The following is a 22,012-nucleotide window of genomic DNA, read 5'->3' as shown; positions in this document are numbered from 1 at the left end:
CGGTGACATTTCGGGTCGGGACCCTTCTTCAGACTGAAGGAGGTCCCGACCCGAAGTGTCACCGATCCAAGTTCTCCAGAGATGCTGCTTGACCCTCTGAGTTACTCCTTGTGTCTGAGGATTGTGTTTAGTTTGTCTCACCACATCAGCTCCGGCACCAGTGTCATGCATTCAGTTTGTTCCCCCCTCCTTGCACTCTTTGTTCAATCACACATCAGGAACACATGTCCCAAATATGTTAACCCATTTGTTAACACGGTCAGTGTGCACTGAGTAACAACAGGCCAAAGGGGCGGGGGGGGGGGTCACAGAGGGGAAGCCCTAAACAGGTTTGCCCCCCCCCCCCCCCATATATATAAAAAAATCTTCCAACCCACCACTCTATCTCCAGGTCCCTCTGGTTGGCCGACTTGGGGCTACTGACTATCCCGCGGTCTAGGCTTAAGCTCGGGGGTGACCGCGCTTTTGCGGTTGCAGCCCCTAGACTGTGGAACAGCATCCCTCTCCCCATCAGAACTGCCCCCTCCATCGACTCCTTTAAGTCCAAGCTCAAAACCTATTTCTACTCCCTAGCGCTTGAGGCCCTCTGAGGGGGCGCTGTGAACTGTTTATGTATGTGCTGTTATGTTTGTGTGCCATTGTATGTTCGTTTCTTAGTACCTGAACCGATGTACAGCACTTTGGTCAATGTGGGTTGTTTATAAATGTGCTATACAAATAAAATTGACTTGACTTGACTTGAAAGAAAAAGGGAAGCAAAGAGAAAGTTGTCTCACATCGCAGGTGATGATGGGTGGGATGGAGTCAGACTGCTCGCTGCTGTGGATCTGAGGGGAGATGCTCTCCCCCTCTTCTCTCTCCTCCTCCTCCTCATCACCATCATCATCATCCTCATCCTCATCTTCCTCGCCCTCCTCTTCCGCCCCTGCCTCTGTCTCTTCCATCGCCTTCTCCTCGTCAGAGTCATTGTCGATGAGCTTCTTCTGTGCTGGAGCTGCAGAGGAGAGTGCACAGTGTTGACTCTTTAGACCGAGATTGTCACAGGGACAACCTACGTTTACGGTGGCGCAACGGTAGAGTTGCTGCTTTACAGCGAATGCAGCGCCGGAGACTCAGGTTCGATCCTGACTACGGGCGCCATCTGTACGGAGTTTGTACGTTCTCCCCGTGACCTGCGTGGGTTTTCTCCGAGATCTTCGGTTTCCTCCCACACTCCAAAGACGTACAGTTATGTAGGTTAATTGACTGGGTAAATGTAAAAAATTGTCCCTAGTGTGTGTAGGATAGTGTTAATGTGTGGGGATCGCTGGGCGGCGCGGACTTGGTGGGCCGAAGGGCCTGTTTCCGCGCTGTATCTGAAATATGAAAATAATAAATAATAAAAATAAAAATATTTACATAGGAATTTGGTTAATAATGTGGATTTTTTTTTTTTAAAGGCATTAATAAGGATAACAAGCAAATGCTGAATTGTATTCAAATAAGCCATTGAAACATGCCTATTTAAAAAGTGTCTCTTTCAAAAAAAAGGGCCATTATAAAAATGGCCATTTAAAAAAATGACCATTGGTGGAGTGGGAGCATGTGGCCGCTGGCTGGGTGAGGTCACGTGGGGCGCGGGGCGGTGACGTCACCTTGTCCCGTGTTTGGGAGTGAGGAAGGTGGCAACCCCTAGAATGCACAGCTCACGCCTCACCTCTCATCTTCCGTCGCCTGTTCCTCTTGGTCAAGACTGGCACACTCACGACTTCCTCCTGGTCCTCACTGGAGTCGCCCACCGTGAAGATCTCAACCTTCCGGTCTATCTCCTCCACCTCTTCCTGAAAGGCCACAATCTCGTCGCCAGCTGGAAGCGGACAGGGCAGCGTGCGCGGTGAGCGCAGAAGGGAACAGGTCAAAATCCACTTCCACACAGTCACTCCGCAACCCAGTGCCCTTCAGAAAGAGGGGGACTGAGACAGAAGCACCTCCTGAAGACTTTCTCCACCCACAGTGGACTTTGCCAGGTTCCCATTAGTTGACCTCTCTCTCTCTCTCTCTCTCCTCACATTTGAATTTTTTCCCTCTCTTCATTCATTCGACAAGTCAGCTTCCAAATATGTCCCCTGTGTCCTCCTCCCTTCCACCCATTTCTCTCAACTACCATCACCCCTTCCCCTCAACTCCCTTCCACCTCTCTCCTTCCCCTATCTTCCACCCCTCATCCTCCATTATCTTCCTCCCCTCGCCCTCCCACTACAAAAAGACACAGACACAGACACAGACACAGACACAGACACAGACACAGACACAGACACACACACACAGACACACACACACTCACCACACACACACACACTTTCACGTTGCACATATCACACTGTGTGCTGCTGGGAAGGACATTGCAAGAGACTGAAGATGCTGGAATCTGTGAGCAAAACAAAAAACTAACAGCATCTGAGGAGGGAAATAGTGGCACAATGTTTTGACCAGAGATCCTTCTTCAGTCTGTGACCGCAATGCCGTCTGTCCATTTCCCTCCTCAGACGCTGCCTGACCCGCTGAGTTCCTCCAGTACTGTTTCCTTTGCCATAGTGAAGGACGTGCTGGGTGTTGACTGGGGCTGCCGGTGACACAATCTCTCTCACCTTCCTTCCACCACTGCCTCTTCGCGCCGTTTGCTCCCGTTCGGGATATCATCTTCAGGGGGGTTTGGAGCTTGTCCCCGGTCTCGGCCGCTTTCAAGTCATCGGCTAACGATTCTGCAGAGAGCGGAGGGGGACGTCAGTGATGGAGGCAGGGACTCTCGTCGTATTCAAGTGGTGGAGGCAGGGAGGGGAGACACCAATGAGTTCGGGTGGAGGAAGAGACGAGACACTCACACAGCCAGCGAGGGACAGAGGGACAGAGGGAGGGAACGAGGGAGAGAGGACCTGGAATTGGAGAGTGAGAATCATGTAAAACTCATGACAATGTGTGACGTTGTGGGTCTGTGCGAGAGTCAGCCCGAGTACTCTCACCCTCCAGCGGGATAGATTTAGGATCAGAGTTGTAAAATCAGCAGCCCAGCCTGTCCAAACTCACCATCAATTACCTATCTGTACTAAGGGAGTCAAAGATTACGGGGAGAAGGCAGGAAAATGGGGTCAAGAGGGGGGGAAAACAGATCAGCCTTGATAGAAACGTAGAAAATAGGAGCAGGAGTAGGCCGTTCAGTACCCCGTTCCTGCTTTCTCCCCATACCCCATGATTCCATTAATAGACAATAGATAATAGGTGCAGGAGGAGGCCATTTGGCCCTTTGAGCCAGCACCACCATTCAATGTGATCATGGCTGATCATTCTCAATCAGTACCCCGTTCCTGCCTTCTCCCCATACCCCCTGACTCCGCCATCCTTAAGAGCTACATCTAACTCTCTCTTGAATGCATCAATGATCGAATGGCAGAGCAGACTCGATGGGCTGAGTGGCCTAATTCTGCTCCCATGTCTCGTGGTCTAAGAAAGCACTTGGGCCCTGGTCTTCCCTGCCCTGCTGATTCGTCTGCTTGTCTAACCACTTGAGAGCAAAGAGAGTCCCTGCCTCAGGCTGCGTTCCACATTCCAGCTACCTACAGGTTAAGATGTTCCTCAGGTGCCCTCTAAACCTTTTCTACCCAGCAGGGGTCTAGTTTTAGGGCGGCCAAGTGGTGCCCCCTCACTCCACCAGAGATTCCCCCGGGTTCGTTCTTGACGACTGGTGCTCTTCGTGTGGGGTCTGCACGTTCTCACTGGGACCGAGCGGGTTTCCTCCGGGTGCTCCGGTTTCAACAGACAATAGACAGTAGGTGCAGGGGTAGGCCATTCGGCCCTTCGAGCCAGCATCGCCATTCAACGTGATCCATGGCTGATCATTCTCAATCAGTACCCCATTCCTGCCCTCTCCCCATGCCCCCTGACTCCGCTATCTTTAAGAGCTCTATCCAGCTCTCTCTTGAAAGCATCCAGAGAATTGGCCTCCACTGCCTTCCTTCCCACATCCCAAAGGCAGTGTTGTTGGAGTTCACCGGAGCGCCACTCCGGCACCTCTGTAAAAAGAAGCCTAAATAAACAGCGGGGAATGTTAACATAGAAACATAGAAACTAGGTGCAGGAGTAGGCCATTCGGCCCTTCGAGCCTGTACGCACCGCCATTCAATATGATCATGGCTGATCATCCAGCTCAGTAACCTGTACCTGCCTTCTCTCCATACCCCCTGATCCCTTTAGCCACAAGGGCCACATCTAACTCCCTCTTAAATATAGCCAATGAACTGGCCTCAACTACCTTCTGTGGCAGAGAATTCCACAGACTCGCCACTCTCTGTGTGAAGAAATGTTTTCTCATCTCGGTCCTAAAAGACTTCCCCCTTATCCTTAAGCTGTGACCCCTAGTTCTGGACTTCCCCAACATCAGGAACAATCTTCCCGCATCTAGCCTCTCCAACCCCTTAAGAATTTTATATGTTTCAATAAGATCCCCCCTCAGTCTTCTAAATTCCAGCGAGTATAAGCCGAGTCTATCCAGTCTTTCTTCATATGAAAGTCCTGCCATCCCAGGGATCAATCTGGTGAACCTTCTCTGTACTCCCTCTAAGGCTCAGATTAGGAGACCAAAACTGTACACAATACTCCAGGTGCTGTCTCACCGAGGCCCTGTACAACTGCAGCAGAACCTCCCTGCTCCTATACTCAAATCCTCTTGCTATGAATGCCAACATACCATTCGCTTTCTTCACTGCCTGCTGCACCAGCGGGGGATTTAACAGCAGCCGCTCCAGCACCAGTGACAGCTCCGCCACAACAACACCACCTCATCCTAAACCCGCGGCGTCTAGTTTTAGGGCGGCCAAGTGGTGCCCCCTCACTCCACCAGAGATTCCCCCGGGTTCGTTCTTGACGACTGGTGCTCTTCGTGTGGGGTCTGCACGTTCTCACTGGGACCGAGCGGGTTTCCTCCGGGTGCTCCGGTTTCAACAGACAATAGACAGTAGGTGCAGGGGTAGGCCATTCGGCCCTTCGAGCCAGCATCGCCATTCAACGTGATCCATGGCTGATCATTCTCAATCAGTACCCCATTCCTGCCCTCTCCCCATGCCCCTTGACTCCGCTATCTTTAAGAGCTCTATCCAGCTCTCTCTTGAAAGCATCCAGAGAATTGGCCTCCACTGCCTTCCTTCCCACATCCCAAAGGCGTGCTGGTCTGTAGGTTAATTGGCTTCTGTACAATTGCGCCCTAGTGCGTCAGGGGGTGGATGCGATAGTGGAATAACATAGAACTAGTGTGTGGGTGATCGATGATTGTCGTGGACTCAGTGGGCCAAAGGGCCTGTTTCTACGCTGTATCACTAAACTAAACTAAAGTTGACACCACCTAAAGACTCCACCCTATCTACCCTGACTATGTTCCTTATAATTTTATATCTGCCAATCCTCACTCAGCCTTCTCTGTGCCAAGGAGGAGCCGCATCTAACTTGGGTTGCCAACTTCCTCGCTCCCAAATACGGGACAAGGTGACGTCACCGCCCCGCGCCCCCCCCGCGTGACCTCACCCAGCCAGCGGCCACGTGCTCCCGCTCCACCAATGGCGGCCGCTGGCTGGGTGAGGCCACGTGGGGCGCGGGGGGCGGTGACATCACCCATCGTCCCGTATTTGGGAGTGAGGAAGTTGGCAACCCTCCTCTCCACACCACACCAAAGGCTTCACACCAGACATGACGTATCTTCTCTGCACCCTCCCCAGTGCAACGAAGGGGTCAGCCTCGCGAACCTCCTCGGGCGGTGAGCCCTGTAGCCCTCTGGAGAAGGAAGAGGACAGACTGGGAAGGGACAGGGCGGGGGTGAGCGAGACACAAAGAACAGGCAAGCTGGGAGGTCATAAGGTCCAAAGTGAGAGCAGCAGAATTAGGCCATTCAGCCCATCAAGTCTACTCCACCATTCAATCATGGCTGATCTTTCTCCCGCCTTCTCCCCATAACCCGTGACACCCGTACTAATCAAAAGGAATAGGTCTTGACCTAAAATGTCACCTATTCCTTCTCTCCTGAGATGCTGTCTGACCCGCTGAGGTACTCCAGCGTTTTGTGTCCATCTCAGGTTTAATTCTACGTTGCTATTTAGTAGATACCAATGTTGGATGTTACTGTACAGGTAGTGGGTTAGTGGATGAGTGGGCGGGCGAGTGTCCATGCCCTGTGCTGTGAAGAGTTACCAGGTGGGACGGCTGAGCTCCTGTGTTTGGAGGGATTCGGGCCTTTCTTTACTCTCGGGCCTGTGTCGGCCATTACCGCCGGGTGTTCACAAAGATTGAATAGGTTTTGCGGGCTCCCCACCACGTTGTCCTGCAGCTCCTCCACGGCCACCTCCAGCGCATCTACGGTATCAGGAAACAGCGACACAGATCAGCACACAGGGACCGCATGGGTCGGTATTCAGGGCAGGGAGACGGGCAGCACGGTGGCGCAGCGGTAGAGTTGCTGCCTCACAGCGCCAGAGACCCAGGTTCGATCCTGACTACGGGCGCTGCCTGTACGAAATTTGTACGTTCTCCTTCGTGACCCGTGTGGGTTTTCTCCGGGTGCTCCGGTTTCCTCCCACCCTCCAAAGACATACAGGTTTGTAGGTTAATTGGCTTGGTATAATTGTAAATTGTCCCTAGTGGGTGTTGGATGGTGTTAGTGTGCGGGGATGGCTGGTCGGCACGGACTCGGTGGGCCGAAGGGCCTGTTTCTGCGCTGTATCTCTAAACTAAACTAAAAGATGGGAGAGAGGGATGAGCCCGATGAGCAACAGTCAGTGGAATTGGAGCTCACCACTCTTCCATCACCTGTGCTTGTTCCTCAGTGGGATGAATTGCTTTCTGCATCAATAGAGACCCCGAAACTGTTCCAGCTCCTGAGCAGAGATACAGACTACATCTGAAGAATCAGGAACTGGTTGAGGTCTTCAACTACAGTCTGAAGAAGGGTCTCGACCCAAAACGTCACCCATTCCTTCTCTCCCGAGATGCTGCCTGACCCGCTGAGTTGCTCCAGCATTTTGTGTCTACCTTTGATCTAAACCAGCATCTGCAGTTATAGATCTAAACCAGCTCTTAAAGGTAGCAGAGTCAGGGGGTGTGGGGAGAAGGTAGGAACGGGGTACTGATTGTGAATGATCAGCCATCATCACATTGAATGGCGGAGCTGGCTCGAAGGGCCGAATGGCCTACTCCTGCACCTAATGTCTATACAAATACAGGCAGGGCGAGGCTAGTATTTGTGTCTAGGGATCACGCTAGGAATCAAATAGTTGAAGGTAAGAGCCACCTTCTGGACAGGGGGGGGGGCTGGGGGAATGGTGGGGGGAGGAAGAAAGCTGGGAGAGAGGAGGGGCAGGATAAAGCCTGGCAGGTGAACACAGGTGGGGGGGGGGGGGGGGGGCTGATAGGCAGATGGTTGGAAACAAGCCAGAGATTAAAACAAAAGGTGTCAGGAATTGAAAAGTTGCAAATATATCTTGAATCTTGAATCTTGAAATTGTGAAGACAAAATAAGGAATGTGGGTGGATGGGGAGGGGAGCAATTGGTGCGAGCCTACTAGGGTTGCCAACTTCCTCGCTCCCAAATACGGGACAAGGTGACGTCGCCGCCCCGCGCGCCCCCACGTGACCTCGCCCAGCCAGCGGCCACGTGCTCCCGCTCCACCAATGGCGGCCGCCATTGGTGGAGCGGGAGCACGTGGCCGCTGGCTGGGCGAGGTCACGCGGGGGCGGTGACGTCACCCTTTGTCCCCGCATTTGGGAGCGAGGAAGTTGGCAACCCAAGTTAGGTGCGGCTCCTCCATTTTGCGCGCGGCCTCACTCTGGCAATGGAGGAGGCCCAGGGACACAGAAAGGCCAGTGTGGGAAGAGGAGGTTATGGAGAAGATCGGATGGTCAACATTGAACAGCGGGGCTGGCTCCTAAATTCTGCGTTCTTCGATAATCCGACTTTATCTCATCCGGCCCTGACCCAAAAAAAACTAAATATTTCTCAATCCGGTTCCATGTCAACTGCTGGGAGGGTAACATTTCCTGAATTCTTTCAAGTGCAGTTTGACGTATCTCAAGAGCACAAATTGTCATTAAAGACCTCAACCAGTTCCCGATTCTAACCCAAGCACCTCGTGATTGCCTCTTGATCTGGAAGTATCTCTTGGGCCCTCATTCATACCTTCTTCCAGACTCCACGCCTGCTCCTTGTTGATCATAGCCTTATTGTGAATCTCTCTGTCCAGAAGCAAGCTGTCCCCATTGTCAAGAGACTCCAAGCGGAGCTGGGTGCTGGAAATCTCCTCCACCGGGATCTTGCAGGAGAAGTCTTGGGAAAGGTGCGACAGAGAGAGAAAGAGGAACTTATTAGACAAGAACGACGCACCCATTGCCCTCCGCCAGTCTCGGGACCTGCTACCTGTTCCCAGTTCAGTCCCACCCACCAACATCTCAATCCCAATCCTCGTCAAGTCAAGTCAAGTCAATTTTATTTGTCAATTTATAGCACATTTAAACACAACCCACGTTGACCAAAGTGCTGTACATCAGTGCATGTACTAAAAAAAAGAACATACAATGGCACACAAACCTAACAACACAAACATAAACAGTTTACAGCGCCCCCTCAGATGGTCTCAAACGCTAGGGAATAGAAGTAGGTTTTGAGCCTGGACTTAAAGGAGTCGATGGAGGGGGCAGTTCTGATGGGGAGAGGGATGCTGTTTCACAGTCTAGGAGCTGCAACCGCAAAAGCGCGTTCCGAATCGCGGGGCTTGGGTCGGCCCGCCGCGGACCTATCAACGTCCGGCGCGGCCTGAAATAGGCCGCGGGATTTTCTCTGCCCGGCGGGGGCTCCAATGTCGGGAGCCACGACCGCCCCGACGTGCAGCGGCAGCGTGTTCGCCCGCCCCAAGTCGCGGGACTTGGGTCGGCCCGCCGCAGACCTTTCACCATCCGGCGCGGCCTGGAACGTGGCAACTTCAACAGCCTGCCCGCGGGAGAAGACGGCAGGGGAAGAGAAAAGACATTCTGGCCTTCCATCACAGTGAGGAGGTGACTGGAGGAGACTCACTGTGATGGATGTTTCTTTTTGTTTGATTGTGTGTGTTTATGCTTATTTTTATTGCTCATATTGTTGGACTGTGGGTAATCTTTCATTTCACTGCACATTTATGTGTATGTGACAAATAAAATTGACTATTGACTATTGACCCCTGAGCTTAAGCCTGGACCGCGGGACAGTCAGTAGCCCCAAGTCTCCCCCTTCTCTGCCAAAGGTATCTTCTGTTGCACTTTACCGAGGTCTCCATTGCGCACAAGGGCACAGGCGTGCGAAAACGCACACATTCAGGGACAGTTTTTTCTCAGCTGTTATCAGGCAACTGAAGCATCTGCTCACCAGCTAGAGAGCAGTCCTGACCTCCCATCTACCTCATTGGAGACCCTCAGACTATCTTTAATCAGACTTTACCTTGCACTAAACATTATTCCTGTTTTCCTGTATCTGCACACTGTGGACGGCACCGATTGTAATCATGTACATAGTCTTTCCGCTGACTGGATAGCTCGCAACAAAACAGCTTTTCACTGCACCTTGACGCACGTGACAATAAACTAAAGAGCTAAAGAGCTCCACTCTCTTCAAATACTGTCTGGATTATTCACATGTTGATTTAAGTCAAGTCAAGTCAAGTCAATTTTATTTGTATAGCACATTTAAAAACAACCCACGTTGACCAAAGTGCTGTACATCTGATTAGGTTCCAATGGGGAAAAAAATGAAACATACAGTAGCACGCAAACAGTTCACAGCGCCTCCTCAATGAGCCTCAAACGCTAGGGAGTAGAAATAGGTTTTGAGCCTGGACTTAAAGGAGTCGATGGAGGGGGCAGTTCTGATGGGGAGAGGGATGCTGTTCCACAGTCTAGGAGCTGCAACCGCAAAAGCGCGGTCACCCCTGAGCTTAAGCCTAGACCGCGGGATAGTGAGTAGCCCCAAGTCGGCCGACCTGAGGGACCTGGAGTTAGAGAGGGGGGTTAGAAGATTTTTGATGTAGGGGGGGGGGAGTGTCCATTTAGGGCTTTATACGTGAATAGGAGGAGCTTGAAGTTGATTCTGTACCGTACAGGGAGCCAGTGGAGAGAGGCCAGAATCGGGGTGATGTGGTCCCTTTTACGGGTACCCGTCAGGAGTCTCGCTGCGGCGTTTTGGACACAGTGCCCGCTCTCTGATAGGTTTCCAAGTCAAATATCCTCAGGGCTGTGCAGGAGTTACCAGGACTTGCCACCACCTGATATTCCCCATCCTAATCTCATCAATTCCCTCTTTCAGCTCGGTCTATTATGACCCTCCTCGAGTCCACTTTGGTGGCAAAAATAATGAGGCAGATAATTATCCCAATGATGCCAGATTAGGTAAAGGGGAAGTGTAACGAGACCTGGGTGGCCTTGTACACCAGTCACTGAAAGTAAGCATGCAGATACAGCAGGCAGTGGAGAAAGTCAATGGAATGTTGGCCTTCATAACGACAGGATTTGAGTATAGGAGTAAAGAGGTCCTTCTGCAGTTGTATAGGGCCCTGGTGAGACCATATATGGAGTATTGTGTGCAGTTGTGGTCTCCTAATTAGCGGAAGGACATCCTTGCTATTGAGGCAGTGCAGCGTAGGTTCATGAGGTTAATCCCCCGGATGGCGGGACTGTTATATGAGGAAAGATTGGAAAGACTGGGCTTGTATTCACCGGTGTTTAGAAGGATGAGAGGGGATCTTATAGAGATGTATAAAATTCTGAAAGGACTGGACAAGCTAGATGCAGGAAAAATGTTCCCAGTGTTGAGGGAGTCCAGAACCAGGGGCCACAGTCTAAGAATAAAGGGGAGGCCTTTTAAAACTGAGGTGAGAAGAAACTTTTTCACCCAGAGAGTTGTGAATTTGTGGAATTCTCTGCCACAGAGGGCAGTGGAGGCCAATTCATTGGATGAATTTTAAAAAGAGTCAGATAGAGCTCGAGGGGCTAGTGGAATAAAGGGATATGGGGAGAAGGCAGGCACGGGTTTTACTGATTGTGGATGATCAGCCATGATCACAATGAATGGCAGTGCTGGCTCGAAGGGCCAAATGGCCTCCTCCTGCACCTATTTTCTATGTTTCTATGTTTCTATGAGTCAGACCCTTTCTCTTCCAATAGAAGCCCATCCATTTTTGCTATTTCTCCCCTTCCACCCACATGTAAAGGTCACATAATATTGTTGACCAAATTCTCAACCTGCTACTTGGCAGACGGTTCTAAACCCATGATGGATTTATCGAACTGAATAGAATTGAATTGATTATTTTATTGTCACATGTGACATGCCACAGTGAAATTCTTTGCTTGCATACCTTGCCATGGAATGCAAACAGTCGCCCATGGAGGACGCTTACAAAGTTACAAACTCTCCCCCCCCCCCCCCGCATCAAGTCCCCCTTAATTCTTCCCCCCCTCCCTCATGGCAGTCCCCCCCCCCACGTTGGGTCCTCTATTGTCCACTGTTCCTCACAGCGGAGATGAAGGGCCAAAGTGGGACGAAGCAGCCTGTGACAATAGACAATAGACAATAGACAATAGGTGCAGGAGGAGGCCATTCGGCCCTTCGAGCCAGCACCGCCATTCAATGTGATCATGGCTGATCATTCTCAATCAGTACCCCGTTCCTGCCTTCTCCCCATACCCCCTGACTCCGCTATCCTTAAGAGCTCTATCTAGCTCTCTCTTGAATGCATTCAGAGAATTGGCCTCCACTGCCTTCTGAGGCAGAGAATTCCACAGATTTACAACTCTCTGACTGAAAAAGTTTTTCCTCATCTCAGTTCTAAATGGCCTACCCCTTATTCTTAAACTGTGGCCCCTTGTCCTGGACTCCCCCAACATTGGGAACATGTTTCCTGCCTCTAACGTGTCCAACCCCTTAATAATCTTATACGTTTCGATAACATCTCCTCTCATCCTTCTAAATTCCAGTGTATGGACGATGGGTGAGAGGCATAGGGGAGGGAACCGCGGCCCGGCCCGCCGCGCCCACGAGGGAGGCTGCGGGAGACACCCCCGAAGCACAAAGGCGGACGGGCAAGGAGAGGGATGTTGCGTCCAAGGGAGGCGATGGCTGGAGGCCCTGCAGCAGCCTGGGGCTCGCCTGGATCAGGTACCGCCCATAAGACCTAGAGTGCGGACTGCAATTTGAAAATGGCGCCAAAACCTGGCACCTTCTGCCTGCGGGATCAGCAGACTATTTCTGTACACTTGCTAATCGGGGACGTGCTGAGGTGTGGGAATACTGTGCTGGACTGTACGTATGAAAATGATTTCACTCTGCGTTTGCACATGTGACGGTTAAAGCACCATTCAATCTCTCTGTGCCACGTTGCTCCAACAATGTCAAAGAATTACTTTTGTGTCCAAGAGTCTCCCTGTGGCACAAGAATAGATGCAGTACCTGCAAGCATGTTGATACTATGCGTTTCAAATGACGAGGACAGGTCGTCAGCCTTTTTTTGCTGCCTGGGCTTCACCTTGGCATCTGGGTTAGCCTGAACCATCAGAATGTCCTGCCGTTTCCGTCGCTGTTTCTGCTTCAAGAGATTCCACTGAGAAAGCAGAGACAATTAAGCATTAGACCCAGTGCAGCGCAGAAAGAGTCAGAATAAAACTCCCTCAACACAGCCCCAGATAGAAATAAACTGCTGCCTCACAGCGCCAGAGACCCGGGTCCGATCCTGACCTTCAGCTGCTGTCTGTGGGGAGTTTGCACCTTCTCTCTGTGACCGTGTGGGTTTCCTCCCACATCCCAAATATGTGCAGGTTTACAAGTTAATTGGCCCTCTTGTAACTCGCCCCTGGAGTGGAGGACTGGATGCGAAAGTGGGATAACATAGAACTAGTGTGAACGGGCGATCAATGGTCGGCGTGGACTCGGTGGGCCGAAGTGCCTGTAACCATGCTGAATCTCTAAACTAAATATGCAAGTTGTTCGGTTAATTGGCCCTCTGTAAATTGCCCCGAGTGGATGCGAAAGTGACATGACAGAGAATTAGTGTGAAGGGGTGATCGATGGTTGGCGTGAGTGGGCCGAAATGCCTGTTTCCATGATGTATTTCTAAACTACAGACCAAATTTATCTTAACGCTCGTTCTTAAATAATCCCAGAGCAAGGATACTACAGGCAGGGTACAGAGTAAAGCTCCCCTACATTGTCCTATTCCTCCAAAGGACGGGTGTATAGGAGATTAGACGAAGTGTAAAGCTGGATTTATATTATTCAATCAAATAATCCCAAAGAAGGCACAGCATAGCTTCAACACAGAGCAATGGTAACTCTCTATATTGCACCCCAAGGAACGGGTAGCAAGATTACATACAAGTAGGGTTGCCAACTTCCTCACTCGCAAATAGGGGACAAAGAGTGACGTCACCGCCCCACGCCCCACGTGACCTCACCCAGCCAGCGCCCGGGGCGGGCGGCTGCCATTGGTGGAGCGGGAGCACGTGGCCGCTGGCTGGGTGAGATCACGTGGGGGCGCGGGACCGAGAGATTCACAACAAGGCTGTGATCAACAAGGAGCAGGCGTGGGGTCTGGAAGATGATAAGGATGAGGGCCTGAGAGATACTTCCAGATCAAGAGGCAATGGCGAGGTGCTTGGCGCGGGACTTAGCAGCGCCCAGTGCGGCTCGGCCGCGGGACCTAACATCGCCCGGCGCGGCTCGGCAGCGGGACGTTTCAGCGCCCGGTGCGGCTCGGCCGCGGGGACTTCCATCTCCTTGCGGGGGCTGTGTGGGTCGGTCGCCTCGGTAGGGGTCGAGCTGTCTGTCCGTGGGCGTGGGGGAAGAGAGGGGAAGTTTTGTTGCCTTCCATCACAGTGAGGGGGTGTTTGGAGTCACTGTGATGGATGTTTGTGTTGGGGTCGTGTGTCTTGTGTTCTTTTCTTTTTTGTTGTGTTCTGTGACTGCTGGAAATGTAATTTCGTTCGGTATCTCGGTACCGAATGACAATAAAGCTCTGTATTGTATTGTATTGGGTTAGAATCGGGAACTGGTTGAGGTCTTTAATGACAATTTGGGCTCATGAAATATGTCAAACTGCTCTTGAAAGAATTCAGGAAATGTTACCCTCCCGGCAGTTGACATGGAACCGGATTGAGAAATATTTTGTTTTTTTGGGTCAGGGCCGGATGAGATAAAATCGGATTATTGAAGAACACAGAAGTAGGAGCCAGCCCCGCTGTTCAATGTGACCATCTGATCTTCTCCATAACCTCCCCTTCCCACACTGGCCTTTCTGTCCCTGGGCCTCCTCCATTGGCAGAGTGAGGCCCGCGCGCAAAATAGAGGAACCACACCCAGGGTTGCCAACTTCCTCGCTCCCAAATACGGGTCACCGCCCCGCACCCCATGTGACCTCGCCCAGCCAGCGGCCATGTGCTCCCACTCCACCAATGGCGGCCGCCTGTCCCGGGCGGCTGCCATTGGTTGAGCACTGGCTGGGTGAGGGCACATGGGGGGTGCGGGTCGGTGATGTCACCCTTTGTCCTGTATTTGGGAGTGATGAAGTCGGCAACCCTACTAACACGGGACAATGGTGGTCCCAGACAGGACAAACTAATTTAGTCCTAAATACGGGATGTCCCGGCTAATACGGGACAGTTGGCAACCCTTGATACAAGTGAAGCTTATTCTATACTCCTTTCCCCAGTCCTGCACCAAATATCCAGTGGGTGTGGACACTGGTGGAGTATCTCAATGGTCACAGGCCAACCATTACAGTGAAGGTAGACACCAAATGCTGGTGTAACTCAGCGGGACAGGAAGAATCTCTGGAGAGAAGGAATGGGGGACGTTTCGGGTCCCTCCATTACGGGGTCCGCCAGCCCTCCTACCTGATTGTCAAGCCTCTGCCGACGCAATCTCTGACCATCCTCGTCCAAAACACTACGTGGGGAACAGAGACACAAGGATGTCAACGTACACAGCACAGGCAGTGGACAGTGGGGGGAGTGGTGGCGTGAAGTTAGGGGCACAGTATTGCACAGGGGAGCAAGATGGAGGGTGGTGGCATGAAGTTAGGGGCACAGTATTGCACAGGGGAGCAAGATGGAGGGTGGTGGCATGAAGTTAGGGGCACAGTATTGCACAGGGGAGAAAGATGGAGGGTGGTGGCATGAAGTTAGGGGTACAGTATAGAACAGATGAGCGAGGTGGGGGGGGTGGAGACAAGCCAAGAGTCAAAAGTATTTTAGTGACATATGTCCCGAAACGGATCAATGAAATTCTTACTTACAGCAGCACAACTGATATGTAAACATATTACACTGTAAACACCATAATAAAGAACATATATTTATCTAAATATAAAATGTGTGTGTGTATAATTATATATATATATATATATATATATATATATATATATATATATATATATTCACAAAATGCTGGAGTAACTCAGCAGGTCTTGCAGCATCTCAGGGGAGAAGGAATGGGTGACGTTTCGGGTCGAGACCCTCCTTCAGTCTGAAGAAGGGTCTCGACCCGAAATGTCACCCATTCCTTCTCTCTCCTGAGATGCTGCCTGACCTGAGTTACTCCAGCATTTTGTGAATAAATACCTTTGATTTGTACCAGCATCTGCAGTTAATTTCTTACAATATATATATATATATATATACACATACACACAATCACATATAGACATTTTGGAGGTCATAGTGTTTAATAGCCTGATGGCTGTAGGGAAGAAGCTGTTCCTGAACATGAACATTATGGTTTTCTGGCTCCTGTACCTTCTTCCTGATGGAGATGGGACTGAATTGATATGGGGAGTGGGAGTTTATAGGTTATAGGAGCAGAATTAGGCCATTCGGCCCATCAAGTCTATTCCACCATTCAATCACGGCTGATCTATCTTCCCCTCTCAACCCCATTCTCCTGCCTTCTCCCTGTCACCCAAAGTGCTGGGTGGAGTAGAGTGATGGGTCTGAATTGGTGGGATGGGGAGGGGGAAAGGGAGGTGGGTGGAGAGTGGTGGGGGAGAGGAGGCAGTCAAACTGGGTTGGCGTGAGAGTGGATGGAACTGCAGGGGATGGGAAAAGAGGGGCGAGGGATGTGGGTGCGGACCAGGAATGTAGAGCAGGTGAGCTTGCAGTGGATGACACGTGGGTACATCAGGGACTGTGGATCAGTAGTGGCGGGCGAGGGTGGATTATATGAAGTGGGGGGGTTATCGTTTTGGGGAGCAAGTGTGATACGAGGCAGAATTTCAGACTGGGTGCAGGACGAAAGGGGAGAGCAGAGCTGGAGAAAGCAAAGTAACGCCTCCCACATAACCCCTTGGCCCATGGCACTAAGCAGACTGTACAAAATAAAACTTCCAGAATTAAAAATGCCAGAAAGAATATTCAACTCTACCTTCCTGAGAGCATCGTGGAATAAATTGGAGAATTCTCAGTCCTGGGGTCGTCCGCAGGGAGGGAAGGATGCAGACAAACAAAGAGACAGAATTACTACTAATAAATGTAGACGTATCTAGTTACCGTGACTATGCTGCCTGCGTCCAAGGAACTCTCCCAGTACAGAAATGAGGGGACAATTTTATCAATGGTGGCACTGGTTGCACGGTGGCCCGGCGGTAGAGTTACTGCCTCACAGCGCCAGAGATCTGGGTTTGACCCTAACTACGGGTGCTGTCTGTACGGAGTTTGTACTTTCTCCCTGTGACCTGCGTGGGTTTCCTCCGGGTGCTCCGGTTTCCTCCCACATCCCAAAGACGTGCAGGTTTGCAGGTTAATTGACTTCTGTAAAGTGTCCTTGGCGTGTAGGATAGAAATAGTGTACAGGTGATCGCTAGTCGGCATAGACTCGGTGGGCCGAAGGGCCTGTTTCCACGCTATACTGTATCTCTAAACTAAACCAAACTGAACACAGAATATTTACATGCATCAAATCATCTCAAGGTGTTCCTCAGGGATGTTGTCAGACATAAAACTGATACTGAGCCATGTAAGGAGATATTGAGGCAGGATTAAAAGGTGAATTAAACAAGCAGCTTTCAAAGAGCATCTTTGAAGGAGAGAGTGAGTTGGACAGATATGGAGTGGAGCGGTGTGGGGGAATCCAATGTTTAGGATTCAAACAGCTGAAGTAATATTCAGGAATGACATGTGGGTACATCAGGAATGTACAAAAGACCAGCATTTGATAATGGTATAGGTATACTTAGTTTAGTTTAGAGATACAGCGCAGAAACAGGCCTTTCGGCCCACCGAGCCTGCACCAACCAGCGATCCTCGCACATTAACACTATCCGACACCCACTAGCAACAATTTTTACATTTACCAAGCCACTTAACCTACAAACCTGCACGTCTTTGGAGTGTGGGAGGAAACCGAAGATCTCGGAGAAAACCCACGCAGGTCACGGGGAGAACGTGCAAACTCCGCACAGACAGCACCTGTAACCGGGATCGAACCCGGGTCTCCGGCGCTGCATTCGCTGTAAGGCAGCAACTCTACCGCTGCGCCACCGTGACGCCCCACCATTGTTACTTGTACCGACATATAGTAAAAAGCTTTTGTTCGCTGCTCTGTCATTAAATCAGATGATACTCTACAAAAGTACAATCAAGCCACACACAAGTACAACATGTAGCGCAAAGAGATAAAATACCAGATTACAGAATTTGAGGAGTGAGAGATGTTGAAGGATTATCGGAAAAAAGGAGGGTTAGGTAACATTGCACAATTGGATATGTTTAGCCATGTTTGGGTTTAGTTTATTGTCACATGTACCGAGGTACAGTGAAAAGCTTTTGTTGCGTGCTAACCAGTCAGGTTTACGCATGACAACAGCATTGTGACAGGTCTGGATCTTTAGTCAGAGGGTGGTGAATCTGTGGAATTCTTTGCCACAGAAGGCTTTAAAGGCTAAGTCAGTGGATATTTTTGAGGCAGAGATAGATAGATTTTTGATTAGTACGGGTGTCAGAGGTTATGGGGAGAAGGCAGGAGAATAGGATTAGGAGGGACAGATAGATCAGCCATGATTGAATGACAGAGTAGACTTGATGGGCCGAATGGCCTAATTCTATTCCTTTCACTTATGACCTGTTTCTGGGCAAAGGGAGGAATAGAGCTGATGGGTGGATAACAAAGTTTACAATGGGAACTGAAAATAACTGCGTTGTTCTTTTAAATACCGTTAGAAACTTTTCAGTTTAGTTTTTATTGTCACGTACACCAAGGTACAGTGAAAATCTTTTTTGTTGTGTGCGAGCCAGTCAGTGGAAAGTCTATACATGATTACAATCAAGCAATCAAGCCGCCCACAGTGTACAGATACAGGATAAAGGGAAGTGTTTAATGCAAGATAAAGTCCATTAAAGTCTGATTTAAGATGGTATGGAAGAGTCTCCAATGAGGTAGTTGGTAGGGCAGGACCGCTCTCTAATTGGTGATCCTGACAAACCATCTATCTCTAAGATAGACACAAAAGGGTGGAGTGACTCAGCGGGTCAGGCAGCATCTCCGGAGAAAAGGGATGGGTGACATTTCGGGTCGAAACCTGAAGAAGGGTCTCGACCCGAAATATCACCTATTCCTTTTCTCCAGAGGTGATGCCTGACCCACTGCGTTAATCAAGCATGTTGTGTCTATCTTTGGTGTAAACCAGCATCTGCAATTCCTTCCTACCATCTGCTTCATTGGAAGGTCTCCAATGAGGTCGATACGACGCAGCATTGGACAGTTCTGGAGCTACTGCAGGGTCAGTGACGGAGTGGGTCTAGGAGTTGCCGTGAGGGCAAAGCAAGATGTAAAATCCAGGATTTTACTGTGTAGAACAGTGCACTTGCTCCCTCTGCAACAGTCCCAATCGTGGAACATAAGACTCTGAGCTTACATCGTGATTGCATCATTGGCAAGTGGTATCATCATGATAGCAAGAGCACAGGATGTCCTTTCAGCAGACCCAGTGCCCTTTAAACACGCTCACTGCAGCGTGAGGAGGTGAGGACTCCCCATGCGATACCTTCTCCCCGGGGAGCTGATAGATTAGAGCTGGCAATTTGGCGCAGATCACAACATGCCCCTGGCTACCAGGAGATCCCAGTCCCCTGGAGTGAATCCAACCTGCTAGGATGCCGTCAAAGGAACAAGATGCGTGTAGGAAGGAACTGCAGATGCTGGTTTATACCGAAGATAGGCACAAAATGAAGATATGAAGATAGACACATTTCCTCTAATTCTCCCCACAAACATCTCATCACCGGCCCTCTCCTCGCCTACACTCTCCCTCACTCACACCCTTTACATTCCCTCTCCCTTTCAATCCATGCTTGCGCCCAGCATTAACATTGTTCTGGTCCCCGAGACAGACTGGTTAACCCTTCCCCTGAAACCAACAACTCAAGAGCCGAAAGCCCAATCATTGCTACTTCATTGGCTTCATATTCTCTTGACCCTTTGCCCTTCACCTGTGGCCTCTTCCGTGAACATAGCAAAAAGCAGACGTCATTGAGGCATGTTGGTGAAGGCAGGGTAGACTCCACACTTCCATTCACATACCACAATAGTCACAAAGCAGTCTTCCAGTTACTCAGCACTTTAACTCCCCCTCCCATTCCTTTTCTGTCCTGGGCCTCCTCCATTGTCGGAGTGAGGCCCAGCGCAAATTGGAGGAACAGGACCTCATATTTCGTTTGGGCAGCTTACACCCCAGTGGTATGAGCTTTGACTTCTCTAACTTCAAGTAGCCCTTGCTTTCTCGCTCTCTCCATACCCCTTCCCCCCCCCCTTCCCAGTCCTCCAACCAGTCTTACTGTCTCTGACTACATTCTACCTCTGTCCCGCCAACTCCCCTAACATTAGTCTGAAGAAAGGGTCTCGACCCAAAACATCGCCCATTCCTTCTCTCCAGAGATGCCGCCTGTCCCGCTGAGTTACTCCAGCATTGTGTGTCTACTCACAGATCAGTGCTGGACTCCATTTGCAACCCGTCCAGCTCAAAAGGCATCTTGATACAAGAATGGGTGCAAGGATTAAAGAGAGAGCTGTGTGCTCGCACAACAGTGAGGGATTGAGCCTTAAGATGGCTAATCCCTCAAATGCTGACGCCCAAATTAGAGGGTAATCCGATTGACAAGGGTTTAATGCAGAACAGCAGAGCTTCGGTGACTGCTTCAAAGTGACTGGTGAAAGATGCCCTGGAAATACAGTGGGCAGTGGAAGGAGACGGTGCTGGTCCCACGGTAAACCCTGGTACCAATCACCAGATCAAGAACTGGAGGGCATAGGTTTAAGATGAGAGGAGATAGATTTAATGGGAACCTGAGGAACAGCATTTTCACAGAGAACATGGTTGGCATATGAAACAAGCTGTCAAAGGAAGTAGTTGAGGCAGGTAGAATAACAACATTTAAAAGGCATTTGGACAAGTACATGGACAAAGTTTCGAGGACAATGTGTCAAACGGGAGTAAATGGGAGTATCTTATAAATGGGAGGATCTCATGACAGCTCCTCTGGCACCACTGGCACAGAGACTCGCCACTGTGGATTGTGTGCCACTGGGTTTCAATCCCACTCACTCTGGAGCCGTGTCTTGGCAGAAACCTCCTGGAGCCAGGCACGGAGGAGGGGTGGAGGTAGGGAGGGAGGGAGGCAGAGGAAGGAGAGAGGGATGGAGAGGAGAGGAGAGGAGGGAGAGGGCAGAAGAGGAGAGGGGAGGGGAGGGGAGAGGAGGGGAAAGGAGGGGAGGGGAGAGGGGCGAGGAGGGGAGGGGAGAGGAGGGGAGAGAGGAGAGGAGGGGTGAGGGGAGAGGAGAGGAGGGGAGAGGGAAGAAGGGTCCCACATCACAGCTGTCAAGCGCCAGTCCACCGCACCTTGCTCCCTTGCTTCCCTTGCTCCCCTCCTCCCCTCCCCTCCCCTTACTCCCTTGCTCCCTTGCTCCCATGCCCGCTGGAGCGGACCCGGGAGTGGCTGCGGCTGCAGCTCGGGCTGCCCTACCTGGCCATGTCCACCAGCATGGAACTCATCCTAGTCCACACGCCGCCCCGCCGCTACTTCCGGCTCTCCTCGCCGCGGCCGCGGCGCCCCGTCATAAACAGATGCCCACCCTGCCATTGGCCGCCGGCTGCCATGGCTACCTGACGTCACCTTCAGGCTGGAACGCCCCCTTTTGTCGCGTCACATCTCCGCCTGCCCTGGTCCTCAAAGGGACAGGCCCACCCCTGCCCATACGTTCACGAGAGACCAAGGGACCTTCAATGTCACATGGTCCCACATAGAACAATGAAAGCAACACAACAATATGTAAACATAGTACACTGTCAACAATAAAGAGCGGAATTAGGCCATTCGGCCCATCACGTCTACTCCGCCATTCAATCATGGCTGATCTATCTTCCCCTCTTAAACCCATTCTCCTGCCTTCTCCCCATAACCATAAGGGTGGTGAATCTGTGGAATTCATTGCCACAGAAGGATGTGGAGGCCAAGTCAATGGATAATTTTAAGGCAGAAGTAGATTCTTAATTAGTGCAAGAAACTAACTCAGATGCTGGTACAAATCGAAAGTATTTATTCACAAAATGCTGGAGTAACTCAGCAGGTCAGGCAGCATCTCAGGAGAGAAGGAATGGGTGACGTTTTGGGTCGAGACCCTTCTTCAGTCTGAAGGGGAGGGAAGAAGGGTCCCACACCGCTTCTGTATTTCAGTCTGAAGAAGGGTCTCGACCCGAAACGTCACCCATTCCTTCTCTCCTGAGATGCTGCCTGACCTGCTGAGTTACTCCAGCATTTTGTGAATAAATACTTTAATTAGTGTAAGATGCAGTACAACGTGGATAAATGTGAGGTTATCCACTTTGGTGGCAAGATCAAGAAGGCAGGTTATTATCTGAATGGTGTCAGATTAGGAAAAGGGGTAGTGCAATGGGCCTGGGTGTCCTTGTACATCAGTCACTGCAAGTAAGCATGC

At 50.7% G+C, this 22,012-nt stretch overlaps 1 protein-coding gene across 1 annotated transcript in view; it reads right to left on the bottom strand.

The window, feature by feature from the left end:
* LOC144611575 (tubby protein homolog) overlaps positions 1-21,090 on the bottom strand; it is a 35,340-nt gene extending 14,250 nt beyond the window's left edge. Inside the window, exons 1-9 of the mRNA XM_078430743.1 lie at positions 21,040-21,090; positions 16,448-16,489; positions 14,923-14,974; positions 12,485-12,635; positions 8,192-8,338; positions 6,211-6,372; positions 2,628-2,741; positions 1,697-1,846; positions 777-994 (exon numbers count right to left, since the gene is read on the bottom strand). Of these exons, the coding sequence (XP_078286869.1) occupies positions 777-994; positions 1,697-1,846; positions 2,628-2,741; positions 6,211-6,372; positions 8,192-8,338; positions 12,485-12,635; positions 14,923-14,974; positions 16,448-16,489; positions 21,040-21,068 (1,065 nt within the window). The 5' untranslated portion in view covers positions 21,069-21,090. The remainder of the gene's footprint in view (positions 1-776; positions 995-1,696; positions 1,847-2,627; positions 2,742-6,210; positions 6,373-8,191; positions 8,339-12,484; positions 12,636-14,922; positions 14,975-16,447; positions 16,490-21,039) is intronic.
* Between the last annotated feature and the right edge of the window lie 922 nt (positions 21,091-22,012).

The sequence above is a fragment of the Rhinoraja longicauda genome, chromosome 40 (genome assembly GCF_053455715.1).
Source record: "Rhinoraja longicauda isolate Sanriku21f chromosome 40, sRhiLon1.1, whole genome shotgun sequence".
NCBI lineage: Eukaryota > Metazoa > Chordata > Chondrichthyes > Rajiformes > Arhynchobatidae > Rhinoraja > Rhinoraja longicauda.
The sequence above is the reverse complement of the archived record's forward strand: the minus strand, read 5'-3'. Positions and strand labels throughout refer to the sequence as shown.